This window comes from Octodon degus, unplaced genomic scaffold, assembly GCF_000260255.1.
Source record: "Octodon degus isolate 3935 unplaced genomic scaffold, OctDeg1.0 scaffold00011, whole genome shotgun sequence".
Taxonomy (NCBI): Eukaryota; Metazoa; Chordata; class Mammalia; order Rodentia; family Octodontidae; genus Octodon; species Octodon degus.
Window position 1 is genome coordinate 3839932 of NW_004524587.1, and position 23056 is coordinate 3862987.

A 23056-nucleotide genomic window follows, 5' to 3' on the forward strand; every position below is an offset into this window, starting at 1 on the left:
CTCTAGGGCCAACTGCCCTTTGAAGTGTAGTTTTCTCTCAGGTGTTTAAGACAACTGATGTTTGGAAAGAGACTGAATCCACTGGCCAGCCTGGGGGGAAGATGAGTCGAGGGACAAGATCGGCTTTACCCACCTTGCCCCAGGTCCTGACAGCTCAGCACGCTTGAGCTGTGCACCCTGGTGCTTTCCTGCATCTGACTATGGATGCCCAAGCATCGCCAATAAATATTTTCTAATTGGATAATGATAAGGACACGATGGCGATAAATAGTGATAGCAGCAGCTAACAGTTGAATTTCCTGGCTTCCCCAGAGCAGGTTAATCCTATTACATGACTGAAACACCACACAACAACACAGAGATGAGTGTTATCATCTTTTCCACATGGACAAACAGGGTCCAAGGAAGTTAAGAAGTCGCCGGAGGTCTCTTATCCGGCAACCAGAGAGACTAGGATTCCAACACTCCTGCTTTCTTTCTACACTGTTTTTTCTTTTTAGTACTGGAACTTGAGCAAAGGGTGCTTCACCACTGAGCTACATCCCCAGCCCTTTTTCATGTTTGATTCTGAGGCAGAGTCCTACTCAGTTGCCCAGACTGGCCTGGAAGGCCCAGTCCTCCTGCCTCAACCTCCTGGGTTGTGGTGACCACAGGATGCGCCACTGAGCCCGCTTCCACAAGTAATGATTCCTGTGCCCTGCTGTGCTGGGTATGAGGCCCAGTGAGGGAGGGGAGACAGCATCCCTGCCTTCCAGGGCAAGGCATCCTGCGGTTGAATTTTGGCTGAACAGTGAACAACAAGGCCAGCACCATGTCTGAATCTGCCTGTCTGCAGAAGTCCGTTGTGTTAGTCCAAGATCCTCCTCTGCCCCCAAGGGTTACTCAGTTTCTGGACAAACCCAGGGTGGCCTCAGCTGATGAAGAAAAGGCCTAGCAAACCCTGTGTCAACCCATCACCCTTCACTCACTTCAAGCAGAAGCAGGGTGTGATGGTTTGTCTCTGGGCGTCTCCCCAAAGCCTCCTGCAGTCATGGGGTGGACTTCAAGAGTTTGTGATTAACTCATGATCCACTGGGATTATGGGTGATCCAAGGCTGGGGTTATGGATGTGAGTACTACTCCCAGCCTGGGGTGGACAGCCTGAATGCAACTTAAGGGAGACAGACTTCCTCTCTGGGCATCCCTAGTCCTGGGTATCTGGGTTCAAACTCCGCCTCCTGGCTAATTAAGAGCAGGCTCTTGAAAGGGCGTGGGAACTGTGGACCTGGAAAGCATAACAGCCTGATTCCCATGGGCACTGCTCACGTGCCTGTTGCCCCTCTAGGTCCACCAGTATTTACTCCTTCATTTTGCTCTCTGCTCTTTGCCGCTGCCATGAAAGGTTGCTCTCTGCCGTGTGTCACTCTGCCTTGGAGCCAGCTGAATATGGACTGAAACCTCCAGTACTGTGAGCTAAATAAACCTTTCCTTCCTTCATTTTGGGTGTCGGGTACTTGTCCCAGCAACGAGTGAAGAGTAGCTGAGACACAGCTTTTTCATGACAGCTCAGCTCTAAAAGCACGGCTTTTGTATCAAAGAGAGTTCACAGGCAGCTCTTCCTCTGCATGGCTGTGTGACCTGGAGCCAGCTGCTAAATGTCTCTGTGTGCGAGTTTCCTCCATTAAAATGGGGGAAGCCATGGCAGCTTCCTCATAGACAACGCATGAAGATTACCAAGCTCAATCTACTTCAGCTCTTTTCTTCTCAAGGGCTGCTATATTTATTCAACAAATATTGAGTGAATGAACTTCGTCTCAGAGGCCAAATTCAGCTTTTACAGTATTTATGATAAAGGTCGTTGCTTCAAGTCAATCATGATTTACTGGAAAGAAGTTAAAAGCAAGCAGGAGGAACTGCAAGTGAGGCCTCATCCGAGGTAGATACAGTTTGGGAGGGTGTGTGTGTGTGTGTGTGTGTGTGTGTGTGTGTGTGTGTGTGTATTTTTAACCTGCAGCATACTTCTGGCCTGAGGCATCCCAGCAGTTGGCACCAGCACTTCCTGGACAGGTAGAGCCCTTGGTCCAGCCCTCATCTTGGGAGCGAGTTTTCAATTTGGGAAGGCGGAAGCTTCCTGCTGATGCAGGGAAAGTTAATCCTCGTCCTTTCATTATGCATGAAGGACACGTTACAGGCACTCTGTTCTCTTTAAATTTTCAGGAGTTCTGTGTCCTATCACTGCAGACCCTTGGGGACCAGGTATCTTCTCCAGGGAAGCCTCCCTCATCTGGGGCACACGTTGGGGCAGGTAGAATCCATGAAGGAGGAGCCAATGCTTTGAGGCCTTCAGTGTGGGCCGTACCATTCCTAGTGTATTGAGCACTCCCTAGTCCTGGGTATCTGGGTTCAACCTCGGCCTTCTGGCTAACTACGAGTGGGCCCTTGAAAGGGCGTGGGAACTGTGGACCCGGGAAAGCGTAACAGCTAGATTTCCATGGGTACTGCCCACGTGCCCATTGGTCCCCAGGCCCACCAGCAACACCCAAGGCTGGCACTAGCATCAGTCCCACTTTACAGATAGGGAAACTGAGTCTTCGAGCAGCTAGGGAGGCAGGGTCAGGATTAAAAGACCCCAACCTGAGATCTCAGTGTTGTCTCTTCTCATGTCACACACTGCCATGGGGTGGGCCGAGGGAGAGGTGAATGAGTAACACTTCGAAGCCCAAGTGTACAACTGCTGACTGGCAGAAGTTAGCAATGTCTGTGCTTCCTTCCAGCTCTGTGATTCCGCGAGGTGGGTCACTTTTGTTTTGTTTGTTTGTTTGTTTGTTTGTTTTGTTTTGTTCTGTTTGGCGGAGCTGGAATTCTTTCTATGAAGGCCTCTCCTTCCACTTCTGATGAGAACCCAAGTCCCTCCACTTCTAACAAATCCTCACCCTTTCATAAATGTCCACCCACCTCCACTTTTGTGAAATGTGTTCGTTGAGTGAGTGAGTGAGTGAATAGATGGATGGATGGATGGATGGATGGATGAAACATAGGATTTAGAAACTTGTATGATGCTGGGGAATTACTAACCATGGTTCTTGGGTTGTTGGCTTGAGTAGCTGGGTAAATGTTGGTCAACTGTGGTTTTGTTTTCAAAAGAACAGACCTCCACAGTGTTATGGCTTGTGTCTGGGTGTCTTTCCGAAGCCCCTTGCAATCCCAGGTGGGGTTATTTCAGAGGTAGATGAATCTGGAATGTGTGATTAATTCATGGTGCAATGCTAGGATTTAGGATGCTGGGGTTAAGGCTTGGTGATTACTAAACCAGTGCACTGACTGGCTTGGCACCACCCTAATCCTGGTAGCCTGGATATAACAGAAGTGACAGAATGAGGCTCATCTTGTCCCTTGTTGCTTTCTTCCCACCACCATTTTTCCTCTGCAATACCACCCTGCCTGGGAGCCGGCCAATTATGAACTGAAACCTTGACAAACTGTGAGCTAAATAAACCTTTCCTTCTTCAGCTTTGGGTGTTAGGTATTTTGACTCAGCAACCAGAGAAGATCCTAACAACATCATAATCCTACAGACAGCAGGGTCTTCTCTGCTGAAATTATAAGCCTGCTGTCCTATATGTCACACTGAGCATCTCTGCTCACCCCATGTGCTAAGGGTTTACCGTTAAGGTGAATCAACTGTGGAAAACCACCCATGTGAGCTGCATAGCCCCTCACTGGACTCTGGTCTTCCCTTCTATGACTGTTCCTTTTGTGGAGTTTGAAAGACACTGCGCAACGCCTCAACCATAGTGAGGAGAATGTGATGCTTGAGCTGCAGCCATTTAACTCTGTCTGGAAGTGGAGCCTCGCTTTTCTTTCCAAGACCCTTGGCTTGCTCAGGCTCAGGCAAACGTAATTGTTATCCATCTACTTGTCTCTTCCTTTGCACATTTCACCTGAGATCCCTGAGACAGAAGCAGCCCTGAACCCAGGAGAGACTCAGCAATGCTTTATCTGGCACTTCTTGAGATTTGCAATGCAAGCTAAGTTAGGAGACACAGCTGGTTTTAGGCTGGGTAAAAGAAGATGGCACCATGGCCAGGGAGAAGAGACAGGCTCAGGGGAGGCGGCAGAATTCTAAAACCTATTTCCCTTAGCCAATAATCCCTTGGCTGAAAGAGTGTCTGTCTTTCCCTCCAACTTTAGCTCTCTGTTCTGGAATAACTTTGTTTATAGAAAGGTTGAAGTGATAACACTTTCTGTGTACTTTTTGTTTAACTTTTGTAATGGTAATTATTATGGTTTGTGTCTAGATGTCCCCCCAAAGCTTCATGTAGTCATAGGGCAGACTTCTAGAATCTGTGATTAACTCGTGATCTGCTGGGATTATGGGTGTGAGTGCTGCTGGGATTAAGGGTATGAGTGCTGCTGGGATTATGGGTGTGAGTGCTGCTGGGATTATGGGTGTGAGTGCTACACCCAGCCTGGGGCACACAGCCTGGATGCAACGGAAGGGAGACAGACTTGCTCTCTGCGGCCATCGCTGCTGCTGCTCCTCCTTTTGCTCTTGCTGTCTTGTTGTTTCCCACCACCATGAACTGCTGCCCTCTGCCATGTGCCTCTCTGCCTTGGAGCCAGCTGTGTAGGGACTGAAACCTCAACTAACTGTGAGATTAATACATTTTTCCTTCTTTGATTTTGGGTTTTGGGTACTTTGTCTCAGCAATGAGGAAAAAGTAACCGAGACAGTGATGCTTTGCGCTGCTTAGTGTGCATTCAAAGCTCAGGCATTAACACCACATTGGGAACCGACTACAGACCTTATTTGGATCGCATCAGTTTTTCCACCAAAGCCCATTATCAGTTCCAAGATCCAACGCACCCCTATCTGTCAGGATCTGTGACCATTTCACAATCTTCCTTTGATTTTAATTACCTGGGCAGGTGCGTGGAATCCCGAGCAGATGTTCTAATAGTTTCCCTCAATCAGTCTAGGCCTGGTTCCATCATAATTTCACTGGGTCATGAGTTCGGGAAAGTATATGACGGAAGTGCTATTTTCATTGGACCGGCTCAGGGAGTATAATGTGCACATGAAAGTAGTTTGGGTTGGCATCAAATATTTGGCAAGAGATGATTCAGTAGTCATTTACTCAGTCCCTGCTTTATGCCCAAAGTGGTGCTCAGTACTATAGATTTCAAGAAACATTTTTCTCTCCCCTCCCCTCCCCTCCTCTCCCTTCCACTCTCCTCCTCTCCTCTCCTCTTCCTTATCTTTTTCCCTCTCTCTCTTCTTATCACGTATAGACTACATGTGAGATATTATGCTAAACCCTTTGGACTCATTTAATCAGGATATAATGGTCACCATCATTTCCATCTTACCGAAATTAAGTTCCCCATCCTGACCCAGCTATCAAATGGCAGAGCTGAGGGTTGAATTCAAGTTCTCCCTATTACACAACCAGGCTCTGGGCAGATTCTAGCTCGGCCCTGAACTGTGGTTGCCCAGAAGTAGAGTCCACATGCACATGACGCACTGTAAGGATTCCTCTGTAGCTTTCACCAAAGGGTGAAGCTCATCTAGGCAATGTCGTACAGGGTGGCTTCTCATGGGAGGTGACATTTGAATTGGGAGAGAAGAGCATTCTGGCAAGAAGAAACATGATACGCAGGTCATCCAGGTTCAAAGCACTCGATGTGTTCTGAGAACAGAGTGGTTTAGTGCGACTGACAGGGGTGTGTGTGGAGGAAGCCACCGATCTTTCCTTCCCTTCCTGTTTTCTACAGAGGTGCATCTCAGCCTTGTCTTTCAGATGCTAAGGCGCTGGGTGGTAGAGTTACATGAGCAATCAACACGGGTCGGAGCCAGCATCACACTAGGGCCCTGACAACATTCACTCATGCCACATCTAGCACCACAGCACCCATTCCTGTCAAAGAGGACCCAGGCTCACGACCTGCAGGTACCACTGCTCAGACGATTTGATCATCAGGGAAGAGGACGCCGAAAACTGCAAAGCATCAAACGTGGATGGAGATTCAAACAGCTTCCTAGTAACAGTCACAGCACCTGACAGAAAGCAGACCCCTCTAAATCAAGGCACTCCTCGGAGCTTGACTGAAAGCACTTGTTAAGTGGGATTGACAGGTAGTATCTCCCTGTGAGCCCCTGACAGGAGTCCTGCTCTGTGGCTTATTTTGTTACTTCCTCTTTAAGGCATTCTGAACCAATTTTCAGCAGGGGAAGGAAGATGTGATTAGGGGGGTTACTATCTCAGGCTGTCCGGATGTGTTACAGTCGGAGGAAAATAGCACCTTTATAGATCTGACAGGGCAGCGAGGGCTTCTGCGCTCCACAATGAAAGGGGAGGAAGAGAGCAGCGTTAGGACTGGAGCTACTCTGCTCTGATTTGCTACTCTAACAAATCACCACTGGCTTAGTGACTAGAAAAACGTACAGCTGTTATTTTACAGTTCTGGGGGTCTGAATCCAAAATGGGCTTCCCTTGGTGCAAATGAAGGTGTTAGCAGAGTTGTGTGCATGCGGAAGGCTCCGAGGGGAATCCATTTCCGGTCTCCTGCAGAGGCACCTGCACCCTCTGGCTCAGCTCTGCTTCCTTCCTCACTAAAGCCGGTGCTACAGCAGCCCCCAAGCTCTCTCTGGCTCTTTGGCCTCACTGTCCCACTGTGGCTTTGGCCCACCACTGGCCCACCAAAATAATCTCTACCTCAAAAATTCTTTAAAAAAAATATATTTGGTACACGGTCTCACTAAGCAGCTTGGACTCCTGTTTTCAGTCTCCCCAGTGCTGGGATTACATGCGTGTGCCACCATGTCTGGACTCTGTGACTGGCTCAGCACACCCGGGGGTGAGGCCAGTGGGGCATGTGGTGCTGGGATCAAACCCCGGTCCCTGTGCTTGCCAAAGCTGGTGCTTAGTCTACTGAGCTATCTCGCTGGCCCCCTCATAAGGTCTTTACATCAATTGTACCTATAACATTCCTTTCTCCATGCAAGGTAACATACTCAGACATGCTAGGGATTCAAATGTGGACATCTATAGGAGTCTGATTTTGCTCTGTTGTCCTGCCTACCACAATGACCATGGAAAGGGTAGCTGTATGTCCCAGATTTGTCAACAGGGATGAGAAGTAACTGCCTCCCTCTCCAGGGTGTTATAGAAATGAGCAGAAAAGTACTGACATGGGGTTTCCCCTACCAGGAAAACAGGGGTGTATTATTCAGCTTCTTTTTTCTTGGACCAAGTACTTCACATACACAACTTAGTGGAGGAGTTTCAGAGGCTTATGGTTTTAGGGGCTTCAGTCCATTATTAGCTGGCTCCAAGCAGGAAAATCAGAGCAGAGAAGCATGGAAGGGGAAAGCCATGCAGCTCAGGCATCCAGAAAGCACAGAACAGGGACAGAGCCCAGGTCAAAGGGATCAAGGACTACATGTGGTTCCCAAGGTCATATCTCAGGACCCACTTCCTTCAAAGAGACCCATTTCCTAGAAGCCAGTTCAGGTATACACTCAGTCTCCTTCCCAAGAGTGCCTTAATCCTGTCAAGCTGGTAATCTAGATTATCTGGCATAAACAAGTAGTCACCTTCCTGGGAAGAATCTAACTCAAACTGAAGGGGGTGGCTCTCTGGTCTTTTCACTGCCAGGCTGGGTGATCCAGCCTCACTCTTTCAGTTTTGTAGGGTGCTGTCAACTACACCCCAGCTTGGATGGGTGTTCATAGCTGGTCATGGTGGAATACATCTCCATTCCTAGGCTCACAGGCAGTTGAGGCAGGAGTATCACTTCAACTCATGAGTCTGAGACCATCCTGGGCAACTGAGCAAAACCTCATCTCAAAACAAACTACCCTCCCTGAACACAGGTGAACAAACACACCTTTGCCCAGCAGTGACTTGAATGCTGACTCTCCAGTTTTGCTGGAAAGAAACACTGCTCAAGCAGCATCTCCTACCGGAGAGGTGGACAGTCCAACCACACCTATAGCCGCTACACAAAGCTTAAGCCAGGGTGCATCCTTTTGGCCCCAGGATATCTTCTTTCCCTACACTTCACTATACTTTGATCCTATTATGTTAGAAGCTCAGTGTACAAATAAGCTTTATGGAAACAGGTGTATGTGCTACAACAGTTTTACTGAGGATGATCATTGCCTCCCAACACACATTTCTTATGAGGAATATCCTTCCAGTCTCAAAATCCCCCACTAGGTATCCATCACTCTAGTAATGGCTTTGTCTGCATCAAATGAACACTAACTCCCATGAATTTTGCCTAACTTTAACCCACTATTTCAGAGCTAAGAGACAAACCTGTCCATCTACAACAAAGCTTTGGAACAACATACCCTGTGTTCTGGGCATCAGTCGCTTTTCCTTGCTTCTCTGTCTCTTTTGCTACTCACCTGTTTTATATTTTAATTCTTATTCTTTTCTAGTGTCTGTAAACTTGGCATAAAGTATTGTACGAACTTTCCTTATGTCCCAAGATTTATTCCTCTATGTAGGTCACATGCTCCTGACAGCGTATTCTCTTTGTTCCAGGAAAACATATAAATGAATACAATAAAAAGTATGAAATGAATCAGCCTTGGTGCCAATGTATAAACACTCACCCCGGGCAGGTGTGAGTCCAGCATCGTTACAAACCTGGAGCTTACGTCAATAATATGGAAACAAGTCTCTAGCACTTTGTATGCGGAGCACGCAAAACTCCTAAGTGCCAACAATCTAAATGGCTTGCTTGCTGGCAGCAGATTGCTGGGACCAAAATCCATTTCTTTCTTAAGGGACATTTAACTTTTATTGTATCTTTACTCATAGTCAAAAGGCATCAGCAAATTTGCTAACATGAGTGAAGACACTCTTCCTAAGGCATCCCTAAACTTCTAAATCATTGCTGTCATAGTTTTTTGGGTGTAAGCTCATTTTTTTTTTGGGGGGGGGACAGAAACATGCTTTGTCCTGCATAAAGTTCTCATAGTTGTAAAAGGCTGAGGTTGTTTTAAAAAATCAGTGTTAGCAAATCCTCCAGTGAAGATATCTCTGAGATAAACTCAATCTTAAGAGTTCATCTCTGGTTTCATCAAAGCAGAGAATCTCCAACTCAGAGCTTTCAGCCCCTGTTAGCTGGGGGGTCTGGACCCTGCTGTATGGATGCCTGTCACTTCAGGCTCTAGAGCATGAGATGCGTGTGATAGGTATTTGTTGCAATAACAAGTAACATCACTCTCAAAGGGGTTAAACACCAGTACACCATGCAGGAACAGAACACACAGAACGACTGGCACTCAGACTCATTCATCCACAGGAAAATATTCTGCCATGCCCACACTCCAGAGCAGCAATTCTGATTTCCATTATTCTCCCCTTTGACCAAGACACACCTGGAAGACAACACACCAAGTACAGCCATGTGCATGTCAGAGTAATCTCTGCCCACCTTCCCCCCACCAGAGAAAGCCAGAATGCAAATGAATGAGGGTGTCATTAACGTGGGAGCCAGCTTGAACCCACTGCAATTTATTAAAAAGTTAACTGTCCGCCATGTCGGCCTTTCAGATATTAGACATGGCTTGAGAGGGATGTTTCATGGACAGAATTAATCACTATAACATGACTGAAGGTGCTTCTTGGCAGGCCCTGGCTCTAACACCCACTGTGTCTGTTTTCCTAAGACCCACAGAGAGCATCTCTGAGGGTCAGCCTGTCCCTAACGCAGCCATCTCTCTGAGTTCTTTTATCCATGTAACCACCACAAGAAGCACAGATTACTCCTGCTAATGGCCATTACACACGAGTCCCATTGACAAGTGGGTATACCTTGGTCCCCACCACTGTGGCCTTGAGGGAGGTGACTTAGGAGCAGCCGACTTACCACTCCACCGCCCGCTGAGTGCACCAGAACAGACATCCCTTCCCGGAGGTTGGCGACTTCAAAGAGCATCATGTAGGCTGTCACGAAGTTCATGGGGAACGCGGCAGCCTCGCTGAAGCTCATGTCATCCGGGATCTTGTAGACAAACTCCACTGGGGTGCAGACCACCTCTGCCCAGGCATTATAGTTGACAAAAGCCATTACACGGTCTCCAATCTGGGCATGGAAAATTACAGAATTAGCAGGGTAAGTCATGGCAGGTTGGGGTAGGGGGAGACCCAAATTACTGGGAACTGTCCGTGGTACAAATAAATACCCTTTCCTAATTCACTTCCTTGTGATCTTTATCCAAGTTCTTTTAAGTTACATAGCATTTATTCTTAGATGAAACAAATAATCTTTCACCCATTTGCAGTGAAAGCTTGAAAAAAACAGCTTATTTCAGTTTTATAAGTTACATAATTTATTTGATGAAACATGACAGCTCTATTTTTTTCTGTCGATCTAGCTTTGTTACGATCCTCCTCATCACTAGAACCAGGGAAGTTGGTTGGCTGAAGCCTCGTTCTCTCCTTACAATTTAGAACATCACTCATGTGGAAGAAAGAGGCCAGAAAAGTGCCAGCCCACCTAACGAACATGAAACAGTGGCACAGATTTTCTCCATTCTTGTAAAGCTACCTCCCACCTGACCAGCTTGTGCGCTGCTTTTAAAAGTTTCTTGGGGATTTGAGTCCCCATAGCCAAGCATGAGGAAATAGCAGCTTGGATGAAAAATAGATTTTTCTGTGATCCCAGCGGCGAAGCTACCATTTGCTGAGTAATTTCAAAGAACCAGACTCTGTCATCTTTATTTTATGTCAGTTATTTGATCAACATGCCAGATTTTAGAGATATTATCCCCATTACACCCGGGAAGAAACTGAGGCCAAGAAGGGTTAAGTGTCTTGCCTATGGTCACAGAGCCCTGTGCTATTCCAAATATCTTTTCATTACACAGAAATGGCTCCCTCCTTGAGTCCTTTCTCAGTTTTAGGTTCTAGGACTCAGAGACAGAATTGCAGTGAGGCACAATTCGTGTCTTCACATGTTTGTGCTCCTTAAAAATTTCACATGGCAAGTGCTATGAGTGACAGGGCTTCGAAGGCAAAGCCAGTTGGAGAGGATATTTTGATAGCAAAGGAAGCTGGCATGCAGCTATGATGGTGATCTTTCAGACATTGCCCAAAGAAGAAAACAATCATGTCTTGTGTGGCAGGAAAGCTGGGAGGGTCCAACAGATGCCAGAGTAGCCTGGAGGTGGGCTCGCCGCAACTTGGGGACTTGCCTCACTGGCCATTTCTGTGTATTTTGGAATAGGGCTGTGGCTGGCACAGGGTCTCAGTCTGTGGCTGGTGAGCGCACGATTTGTGGCTGGCCTGAGGTCTACAGGGAGCCATCTACCCACTTAGCCAGGTGCTGATGACATAGAAAGGCAACACACCGATCCTAGCATTGTTTAGACCTGGGTCACAAGGGGTTCAAGCAGGTGGGACCATGGGAGACACAGTCAATGTGTTCCCAGGGATCTCGAGACCACTGCCCCAGCAGCCAGCACATCCCTGTCGGAGGCTGGGCTGGCCTAATTCAGGAGAGACACCTGAATCCCAGGAGCAAATGATTCTGCTTGCCAGCAAGAGAGGCAATGCAGAGTTCAAGAAAGGGGCCTGCGACTCATCGATGTGGTGACCAGGTATCTGGGCACACAGGGCTTTCTGGTTGACCCCTCAGCTCTCCTTTCCTAATCTTCAGGAAATCTTGGCATAATCATTGTAGCACTCCCACGCATTTCCTCCCTGAGGCTCTGGACAGGGAGAAGTCTTTTCTTAGACTTCACTGTGCGCAGCCTGGGGCTCCAGCCCTCACCGTCTTCTCTCCTCTCTCCCAGGGCCGTAAATAACCCTGGACTCTTTGGATTTTGGAAGAGGTGGCCTCCACCTTGATGGTGGCAGCAACTTGTCCCAGGCAGGAGACAATTAATTGGCCTGGAATAATAAAGTGCAGCAGTGGGAGCTGAGACAGTGAGAGAGATAAGGAGAAGGGAAGGTGTGGCTCGGGCCTCTCCATATGATCTCTGTGGTCATCATAGAATACTGGCAGGAAAAATACCAGAAAGTTGCCAGGGAGATAGCTCAGCAGCATAAGCCCCTGCCTGGAAAGCACAAGGTCCTGGGTTCAATCCCTGGTATATATATCTTTTAAAAACTGTTTTAAAAAACTGGGGAAAGTGATGCTTGCATCCACCCTCGCACCTTGTGCCTTTATTTCTGTAGTTGGATTTCTCTCCTTTCCTTTTGACAAACCTTTTGCTTTCCTCCAAACCTCGGCTCAGATGCTGTTTCCCTGATGCTACCCCGGTGACCACTCTTCCCACAAAACCAGAGCTGGCCACCTTCTCTACGTTAGTGATATTTATATATACTGAGGGCCTCCTTTGTGCTGGCATTAAATATATAGTGAGTGTCTCTGTGTTTAGTCCCCGTGACAAGCCTATGTGGTAGCTTTTATTAGTGTCCTCATTTTGTAGTTAGGAAACTAAAGCTCAGAGCGATGAAAGAGAAAACCTTCTCCATGTGCCCAAGTGCACATGGTGAATACTGGGCGTTAGCTAAAGTCCATCCGACTCCTTCTACAGTCTGTCATTACTGTAGTAGATGAGGTAACCTATTATATTAGGTTACTTTTTCACATGGTTCTCACTCTCCTTTAAAGGACGACCTAAGACTGGGCGTGGTGGTGCGCGCCTGTAATCCCAGCAAATTGGGAGGCTTCAAACAGGAGGATCACTATGAGTCCGATCTATGCAGTGAGACCCTGGAGACCCTGGAGACCCTGGAGACCCAGCCTACACTACAAAAATAAATAAATAAATAAATAAAGGATGAACTCTCAGGGGGCAGAGGCAGGCACTACTACTACTTTTTTTTTTTTTTTTTTTTTTAGACCAGGTCTGTCAATATAGTGCAGGCTGGCCTTGAGCTTACTTATGTAACCCAGGTTGGCCTCAAACTCACAGAGATCTTCCTGCCTCAGCCTCCTGAGTGCTGGGATAATAGGTGAGTACCACCATGAAAGGCGGGCTTTACTGCTTTAGGGCTTCTCAATGCATAGTCCAGTCCTTGGCACCTAGTGAGTAATGGGTTGATGGGGATTGTTAGTAACAGATCCCTATATCACTTCTCCACCAGTGGGAAGCTTGGGAGAACAGTGGCAGAAGTTCAGCCTTGAAGGAGCTTCCAGTAATCTCACAGGAAGCATTTTTTTGGATTAAAAGGGAAAAGTACTGTTGGGTCTTGATTAGACTTAGGAAGCTCAGTGGGTGTGGCAACTGCTAGGAGCTGTGAATAGTGATAAGTGACATCTACCAAGAATCCAGTATGATCCCGAGTCTAGATTAAGTGCCTTTATTTACACAACCTTACAGGATTCCCACAAGAACTCCATGAAGTTCTTGAACTTTGGGAATAAAAATAAACTATTGTTATGCCCTTTGTATAGGTGGGACAATTGAGACTGAAGGGTGAAGGAAATTTTAAGGAGTGGAGCTGGAATAGTCCAGGCTAGCTCTGTCTGTCTCCAGAGCTTTTTCTGGGTGTGGACAGACGCCTCCTTCCCATCACTGCCACGCTGAGCTGTTTCTAAGGGGAAGACTACCTGGACTGACCACTCATGGGCTCCAGGACCCAGGAACAAAGGAAAATGCTGCACAAAGCTCAGTCTTCTAGGTATGAGCAGCAGCAAACCTTCCTTTCTTCGGATGGTGGCCGGTCTTCAGCTAAATGTGTACTCTTGCTGACTGTGTGGGGATTCTAGGGTGGCGCTGACTCCGACTCGTCCAGCTGGCAACAGCATTAGCTGAGTCCATGGATGTTTTCTTATTGCGTGTCTACTTGTACAGGAAGAACTAAGGAAACCTGAGCAGTGCCTGCTGTCATCCCCTCCTAGATCTAGGCAAAAGGTCATCCTGCCCAGGAAAAGCAGCCTCTTGAAACAGTAAAGCAATGGCCATGTTGCCCTAAACCTGGGTCACAACACAGTTCCACCACTGGGAGCTGTGTGACCACAGTCAAGCTGTTCGACCCTCCTGGCCCTTGGGCAGTGAATGTGTAAATCAGGGACTGTCCTCTTCTCCTACCCCATGTACAGTGGGTGATGCAATGTATGTGAACTTGGTTCTTGCGTCCCACTGAACTAGAGCAGTACTCCTTTCCTCCATCTCCTCTCTCATATGATCTGCTTTTACCTTCTCTGAAGGCCTATCTCACCTGAACACTTGAAGGTATTTATGTACACATGTTACATCCCCAATGCCTATGCGTTCTCACTCCAAATAAGAATCCCAGCCTCAGGAGGGTAGGAGCTTCTGACCCTGTTTGTCAGTACTATGCTCTTGTGCTGAGGGAAGTGTCCTTTCTTGCTTATTACTGGTTGGATGAATGAGCAAAGACACCCAAGAGTATTACTGGGAGGAAAGAGAGGGTCACTCAATGCTCTATTGCATATTTCAGAATCAAACACAGATTTAAGGGTTTCTTAATCTTTTACAGAGTGATTTCTCAAATTACAATCTGATAAAAAAAAAAAGAGAAACTTCTGTGTTTTCCTTCTCAGAAAACAAAGCAAAGCCAAAGCGCCCTCAAACATGCATACTCTGGTGGCCTCCAAACTCCCAAGTTCTCCTGGAACTTTTGCAGAACCTCTACAGAGATCTCTCAGGGACCGGAAAAGCCAACTCCTATGCCTCCCCTTGAACATGTTGCATGCAACACGGTCCACATTATGGGACGCAATGGTCAGGTCATCTTGCACTCATGCCCTCTGCTGCCAACTGCCAGTTAAACTCCTGTGATACTGGGTATGTCAGTTGCTGCATTATGGTTTGCAAGTACAAAATCCAAAGTGCTGTGGCTTAAGTGAACTTTGAATTAATTCATGCCTTCCACAGATAAGAGATTCTATCGTCTTAGTTTTTCCGTAAAACTTCACAGTTCCCTTCTGTCCCTACCCAACAACGACCACAGTAACAACAACAGACCTCCCCTTGGATGAGCTCTGCAATAGCCCTGCATCCAGATAAGTGCTCACAGACTTTACAGACATTTAAATTTAAGCAAAGAGATCAAGTCACAGGCCACAGTGCATGGAGTAAGAGAAGACCTGGACTAGGATTAGAATCCTGGTAGCTTCATTTCAGATCCAAACAATGAGTTATTACACCCAAGATAAGTGCTATACTGAAAACATAAGGTTATACAAGGGAATGCAAGACACTACAGAGGTTGGAGATATCATCTGAACTCTACACTTCAGCTCCTTCCACTGTAAAATGGGTATAAATATAGCAAAGCTTCCTTGTGAAAATTAAATAGCATTTTATGCACACAATGTGCTTAGCACAGTATGTGGGGAAAGGGAAAAGAGCGATGCACGCTGACTCAAGAACACGCGACTTTGGTTCCCGACCTGAGGCTCTTGACCTCATGCAACTCAGAGAAGAAGGTGAGTACAGGGAAAACAGAGGCCGCTCCAGTGATAGTGAGTCCCTGTGCCTGGAAATCAAATGATGAGCATCAGGATGTCACCCTCAATGCAGCGTTTGGGACAGATGACTGTGTAGGGACCACACTACCCTCTTCTCTACTCAGTCATGAAAACCCACGCAGGGATGCAATGCCACACAGCGGCTGCCATTACAGAGCAAGAAGATCCGAGCATGTCGGTGTCCTGGGGGTGGAGGTGTGACAGCCCACCCTGAGATCTCCCATTGAGCTTGGCTATGCCACTCTATTTCCTGCTCAAAATGGCCAGTTTGGCTCACCCCTAGAGCCCTCAGCCTCAGAGTCAGAATTTAGGCTTTTAACTAGAAGAGCCCACAGGTTCATCTCATTATATGGCTTTGCTCGGAAAAAGAAATCCGTTCTGAGCCAATGAGCCCAAATGATTCTTTTATTGCTGGGCCCCTGGCAATGACTTTTCAATCCTCCCTTGCAATGGATCAGACCAAGAGAACTATTCAGGAGGCTGCCTGCAGTTCTGTCTGCAACATGATTGAAAACTTTAAGTCAAAATTACGCACGGAATATTGATACTGGCTCTCTTCTGCATCACATCCTTCCTGGAAATGTGGAGGTGGCTTTTTCTATTTGTTTGGGCAACCTGAGTCACTGGAGCAGAAAGGGACAGAATCGTGGGTTTCATAATAATCCAGAATGAGCCAGCGGACAAATCATGTCTATAGTGACTATATACCATATCAAGTAGAGTAAGCTATTCTTCTCAACCAAGTCATATAACATCCCCATTTCCTGTTATATTCCAAAATAACTTGTTATTTATTCAATGCTCAGGTTGACATAGTGAGCAATCTGATCTTTTCCTTTGGGCCCACATGGAGGAGTAAAGAAGAGATAATATTTTTTACATGCAGCACTTGCAGGGGCAATGATGTGTCTCTGGTTATGTTGCTTACCTAGGGACAGAAAGTATAAAGTTGTGTGACAAAAATGCAAAAGCTCATTTATTTCTTTTTCAACATTTTTCCATGCTGCTTAGCTGAAAACCATTAACAATAAGACAGATAAGGAGGATGCGATTTCCAGAGAGTCCTCTTAATGAATATGGAGCATATTGATATTTTTAGAGGATACTGAAGCTCAGAGGCATTGAGACTGAGAAACAAGCTGATGTTTTATTTGAAGAGCACCTTGGCATTGGATTTTGTAGGATTCTTCTTTGGTGCCTTTTTCTTAGACTTAGCTCTGCAGCCTTTGGGGGTTGGGACCAGGGATAAAAACCATGGATTTCAGAAGATTAAAAAGTCCGTAGTGACCTGAATTCACATTCTGCTACGATACAGTACCCTCCTGGTCTCAGAAAATTAAAGGACCCTTTTAAAACTCAAGGGATAGGACAGTCTTTACCTTGAAAGGCTTTGTGAAGGGTAAAAACAAGATATTTCTTCTATGGTTCTGGTTCTAGTGGGTTTCCAAGGGTTAGCTCCCTTCAATCCACCCTAAGGGAAAACCTGGCTGTGAGTGAGAAGCTCATGTTCATTCATATTGCTTTTGCTGGCTCCAAACTACCACAAATTTATGCAGTTGATTTGTTCATAGTGTCCTGGTCTTTTTTTTTCCCTTTTATTAAGAAATAAATATGAAGAGACAGTTTCAAAGCTGAATAATAGGACAGTTTCGATAATCAATACATCGTACACTGTTATCTTCTTAGTGGTTATCCATAGTACAAGAAGCAGACAGGATATCCTGTCCAAACACTATTAGTACACCTCTTGCTTCTCATTGAATTAAGCCAAAGTAGCTGTATATCTATCCTAACTATTTTGTATATATAAATACAAAATGATCTTTCCTTTGTATCCCCCCTTTTTTTTGTTTAGTCCTGTCAGAGGTGGATATTCTATTGGTATCTAAAGACTAAGGTGTTTGAATTCATTTAAACAATCCAACACTGTCTAGCAGTCTATAATATTAGTGGGTTATCCTCAGAAGTTATTGACTTGAGCCTTTTACAGCTCATCGTATTAATATGGCTTTACTTTATATACCTCATTTTTATACTTTTCTTCTGGGTGGTTAAGACCAAGATAAAGCAAGACCTATATAGCAAGAAATGTAACTTTTGTATCTGATATGATCAGTGAAGTACCCTGAGGATTTATCCCGTAACCCTGTACTGCATTTTGTAGATCCTTTGTCAGTGTCAGCCATGAGGATGAGTCATGGCCATTGCTTGACCAATTTGCTCTCTGTGAAAGTCTGAGAGAATGTTTTCTCTCCATGTGACTCTCCCCAGGCACACTATACATCATCGATCACATTCTTCTGTGGCTCCATAATCTCTTTGATCAGAAAATTTGGAGCACAACAGAGTTACATGATGTTACAGTACAGGTTCTCCTATGTCCCAAGTGTTCACTGACCTTGAAAGGCTGGGGCCAAAATGTTCGCTGACCTTGCAGCCCTTCCTTTTCTCCAGTTTTGAACTGCTAACCTAGGTTGTTAACCCTCCAGAAGAGAAGCTTATTTTAACCTGCAATATATGCAGTTCGGTTTACCCTATCTGTCTAAATATCAAACATCTTTGACATATCATGGAACATGTATTTTCCATCAAATATTGGTATGTTGAACTTTAAGACCTTACAGGGTTTTTTTTGTTTTTTTGTTTGTTTGTTTTTCGGCAGAACCAGGGATTGAACTCAGGCCCTTGCGCTTGCCAGGCAAGCACTTATTCTACTGAGCCATCTCACTGGCCCAAGACCTTACAGAATATGTAGGAAAAATAATTTCATAAAGGTAGAAATAAGCATTTACATAATTTTACAAAGAAATTTAGAAATCTAACCATATACAGAATTGTAACAGGACAGACCTGTGACATTTTTTTTCTTATTCTTGCGACTTTTTTTTCATTTATTACCCTTTTAAAAAAACATTGACATTGAGAGACATTATGGCAATAAATAGTATGTCATGAAAAGAAGTACATATTTAGAAGACGAGGATGGCAGGCACTCCAAGCGTGACCCCTCTGTTACACATTGCCATCCTTGGTGCAGCCACCTGGCTCATGGGTACCAGCATATAGAATTAGCCAGGGTGAGACTCTCACCAGCCAACTGCTAGTCTCAAAAACCTGCTGAGGTCCCCCAGGATCACTGCCCCACCCATCTCGTGCGTACAAATGCATGGCTTTGCCCCTGTCATTTTCTCAGCTTTTCTCCTTGCCCACTCCTCATTGTCCAATCCTCAAGTTCTCGCTTTCCTTTTATTTGTGTTGTAACTTTCTATATGTAATTCCCAGTCTTTAGGGACCAAATTCTACTGGCTTCATGCCATCATGGTAGGAAGGGTCATCCATGTTTCCACAGGTTAAAAGATTATTTTGTGTGGTGAATTATGAACACAGACAAAAGTAGCCAGACATGTATAATAAACTTGTTTCACCCATTGCCCTACTCACAAACCCATCAATCACAGGCAATTCTGCCCCACTGTTCCAGACTTCTACTCTTTATAAGAAATAGTAAAGAAAAGCACTACAAAAGATACAGAATTTCGCTAAATAAGATAATAAGAATTCAACAAGGGTTGTTACACTGCACATTATTGTCTTCAAATTAGTTGTTTCGATTACCAGACATAAGCATGCAAAATTGGTAAGAAAAAAGTTATAAGAAATTAAAAAGGAGAAGAAAAAACGAAACATTCACTGCTCCTTTCAATAGACCAGCAGAAATAAGCAGCACAATTATCTAAGCTATCCTTCATATATCCATCATACGTCCTTTTCCCTTCCTTCTTTCTTTCTTTTGTCCTTTTCCTCACCGCAGCTATTCCTTCCGTTCATATATTTTCTTTCCCTTTCACAGCATCTATTGTACCTTTCAGATCTTATTTACTCGTTGAGGTTCTTACATAGGGAGACAACACGATATTTATACACGCCAATCTGATATATTTCACTTACGACTGTGGGACAATCTCTTTGATTTGAAAATGGGATTCCCCTCATTCTTCTTTTTTTTTTTTTTTTTTTTTGGCGGAACTAGGGATTGAATTCAGGACCTTCTACTTGCCAGGGAAATGCTTATTTCACTGAGCCATCTCCCCGGGCCCACCCCCACTCTTGAAATAGGGATTTATAAACGATAATTTAAATTAATCAGTTAAATAAATATTTAAAGGAACCAAATTATAAAACATAGGTGCCATTTCCCCCAAACCTTTTGTCTTGTAGTTGATTTTTGAGTCCAGGGTTACAGAAGTAGGAACTGTAATGGAGAAAGGACCTCTGTCTACTCGGTGAATCCAAAGCCGTAAACTTATTTCTTTATTTATTGGCCAGCTCAGCCCACCCTGAGAGCGGGGCTGGCACAGCATGTGGTGCTGGGGATCAAACCAGTCCCCTGTGCCTGCTTAAGCTTGCCTAAGTGGGTGCTTTAGACCTCTGAGCTATCTCGCTGGCCCAAAGCCGCACACTCTTCTGTAGCATCTGAATTGCACGAATAACAGGGGTGACAAGATCGGCTCTGCCCACCAAGCAAAGTGTTGCTAGAAGCAAATAAATTAGTACTGAGAATTCATGAGATTTTTGAAAACACTATCACTGAAAATGGTGTTCCCCAAACCACATAAAGCAACCATACTACTAAAACATGGCCCAGGCTACGTCAAATGTATTCTTCCATAAGCCTTCAGTGGACTCCTGGAAAGATCACTCTTCAAGCCAAAGCCACAGCATTACCTCGTATCCCTTCACACTGTCCCCCAGCGCTTCCACAATCCCAGAACACTCAAAGCCTGGAACCAGGGGCGTCTTGGGAGGGTTGTCAACATTCCCTTGTCGCACCATCAAGTCGATGAAGTTCAAGCCACTGTGAAAAGCAGAGAGGAAAAAAGGGAGAAATTCAAAAGGGTGGACAAAAACTACAAAGCACTGCCCTGGTTCTATTCCTCCCTGTCCATCCCTTTTTGTCCCTCCCTCTCTCCTCCCTTCCTCCTTCTTTCCTCCCTCCCTCTTTTCTCCCTCCCTCCTTCCTTCTTCCATCCCTCCCTCCCTCTCTATTCTCTCTCTCCTTTCCTCCATCCCTCCCTCCTTCCATCCTTCCGTCCTTCCTCCCTCCCCCCTCTCTCCCCCTCCCTCCCTCCGCCCCTCCCTCCCTCCCTTCCGTCTTTCCATCTTCCCTCCCTCTTTTCCTCCCTCTCTTCCTCCCTCCCTTCCTCCCTCCCTCCCTCTCTTTTTATTTTCTCAGCCAAAGTGTCCCTAAGAGTAAGGCCTCCTGATTAGATAACCCTAATAATGTACAATTCAATTATCCCTACACTGATAAATAATGTTTTTCTGACAGCAAAAATAATTGCCATTTATGTTCCAATTCAAAAGACAGTCCCTTTGTCCCCTCTCAGCATCTACCCAGAAATCCTACTTTGAAAACACATATTGACAAGCCCAGTCATTAGACATTCCAGCACTTAATCAAAGGTTAAAAAAGGAAGTGGTTATAAACAGACACATGGAAGGAAGCCAGATGCACCGGCCACCAGCCAAACAATGATAAAGCCAGAAAGACAAAGGACAACTAATTTAGGAGGTCTCAAGACAGCCAGCTCTCTCCTCTCACTCACCACCCCCATACTTGCACCAGCTTCCTGCAAGAACAGTGTCCATAATGGTGACCATGAGCCATGAGCCAGAGAAGGGAGACTCAGAAAAGAGATGGAAGGGAGTGCCATATGGATATGGATATTTGAGGTGTTCAGTGTTTTTCCTCTATATTTAGGACAGAGTCTACAGGGTCTCACTACGTAGATTAGACTCACGGTGATCCTTCTGTTTTCAGCCTCCCGAGTGCTGGGATTACAGGCACGCACCACCATGCCCAGCCTTACAGGTGTTTGTTTCAAAGCTGTAAGTTTTCTTTGGGTGAGAGACATCGTTAGTTATTTTCTATTAGCACATTACTTTTGAAATAATCAGCGTGGAAAGAAGGAAGAGAGGCTGGCTAGAAGCCTCAGCCGTTGCTTCTCCTTTTCGCTTTTTTTTGCTGATTTCTGCTGCCACAAGCTGCTGCTTTCTGCCATGTGCCACTCTGCCTTGAAGCCAGCTGAGTATGGACTGAAACCTCCACAAACTGTGAGCTACATAAGCCTTTCCTCCTTCATTGTGGGTGTTGGGTATTTTGTCTCAGCAGCGAGTGAAAGGTAACCAAGGCAGGAACCTTGTTGAGTTGTACCAAAGTCCTCTGCACAGAAAATCACACACTCGACTCCATGAGGCCGCTTCTGCACTCGGCTTTTGTTTTTTAGAACTTCTCCTAGGAACTTCACTGAGCATCCTTCAGCCAGTCACACAAGGACACACATCCCTCCAAGTATGTGTCTTCCCCACCAGATGTCACTCTGAGGAGCTTTTTGTTCTCAAAAGCTACCATCTAAGAGACACTAAGACCCAATTCCTCAGTCTGACCCAGGGCCCATTAGCATCTGGCTAACGCCGCTCTGCCAGGCTAGACAACTTGAACTATTTTTAAGTACCTTCTGCTTAGTCTTCCTTGGTCTCTCTGGAGCCAAGAGAGCACTGCTGAGGTATGACTGAAGACATACAGCAAAAGTTTAAATTTTGTAAAACTTGGTACAGATAAAGACACATTGTCATCACCTCCCCCCAAAGCACACCCTCACCTTGGCCAGGCTTATCCCACCATGATCATCACTTTCTGAAGCACTTCTAGAAGTCCTCTTTGGTGAGTGTCTTTGGTTGCACTGCTGTGACTCCCTGAATGGATTTGCGTCTCATGGCTATTTTGATGAAGACCTGGAAATCGCATGGTGTCCGACCTCGTGAGTAAGGTGGCTGAGGACACACGGCAATGTTTTACGGTCCTGCCTTTGTGCCTAGTCGCTCTCGACAGCAGTACTCACCATATTCTTGCTTCAGAAAGCAGTCAGAACAGTGGGATAGGTGTGTTTGTGATGGATGAGGGGACGAATTGTGTATTAGTGTAATACATTTTAAAAATCTGAATCATCCATTGCCCATTTTGGTTTCCCCTTGCAATTCTATCTACAGCCTCCACTCACACATCTGCCACGCGCACAGGAATGCACGCACAAAGGCAGAAAGACGCCCTCCTCGAAGGGGCGGGGTTCCAAAGCCGCGCTGCAAGGTGCTCCTACCATGGACCAGGCAAGGTTCCCATCTTGCCGCTCCTTGTCCATCTCTTAGGGGAAGCCCCTTGAAGGCAGTTGCTTGCCTCAAATTTCTTTGCTTCTAGAGTGTTTGGCAAGCAACAGATCCAAAGTAACACGGTATAGTTGGTACTCCAGCACCTCAGCTGAGTGCAGAGATAGTCATGTATAAAAAATGAGGCTCCAGTTCAGGTAATAATTCCTTTCAAAAATGAGGACAGCAGGGAAAAGGAAAACAGTGCAAGTCAGTTACATTATTGGTGTCTCTTAAGTTCACCAAAAAAGGAAGGTTTGTGCTAATATCAATTAGAGAAAGTTTTATGCCCCTGCCTTGTATACTGAGCAACTACTTTGAAGATAACAGCATGTAATATGTTAACTACTGTCATCCTCCTATTATTTTGTTATGGAATTAAGAAAAAAATTTTAAATGAGGAATG

General features: G+C 45.6%; 1 protein-coding gene across 1 annotated transcript in view; it reads right to left on the bottom strand.

Annotated features, from left to right (window-relative positions):
- The window catches only part of Vat1l (vesicle amine transport 1 like), a 170399-nt gene that overhangs the window by 124434 nt on the left and 22909 nt on the right, over positions 1–23056 (bottom strand). The window contains exons 2-3 of the mRNA XM_004625770.2: positions 20173–20302; positions 9868–10083 (exon numbers count right to left, since the gene is read on the bottom strand). Coding sequence (XP_004625827.1) covers positions 9868–10083; positions 20173–20302 — 346 coding nt within the window. The remainder of the gene's footprint in view (positions 1–9867; positions 10084–20172; positions 20303–23056) is intronic.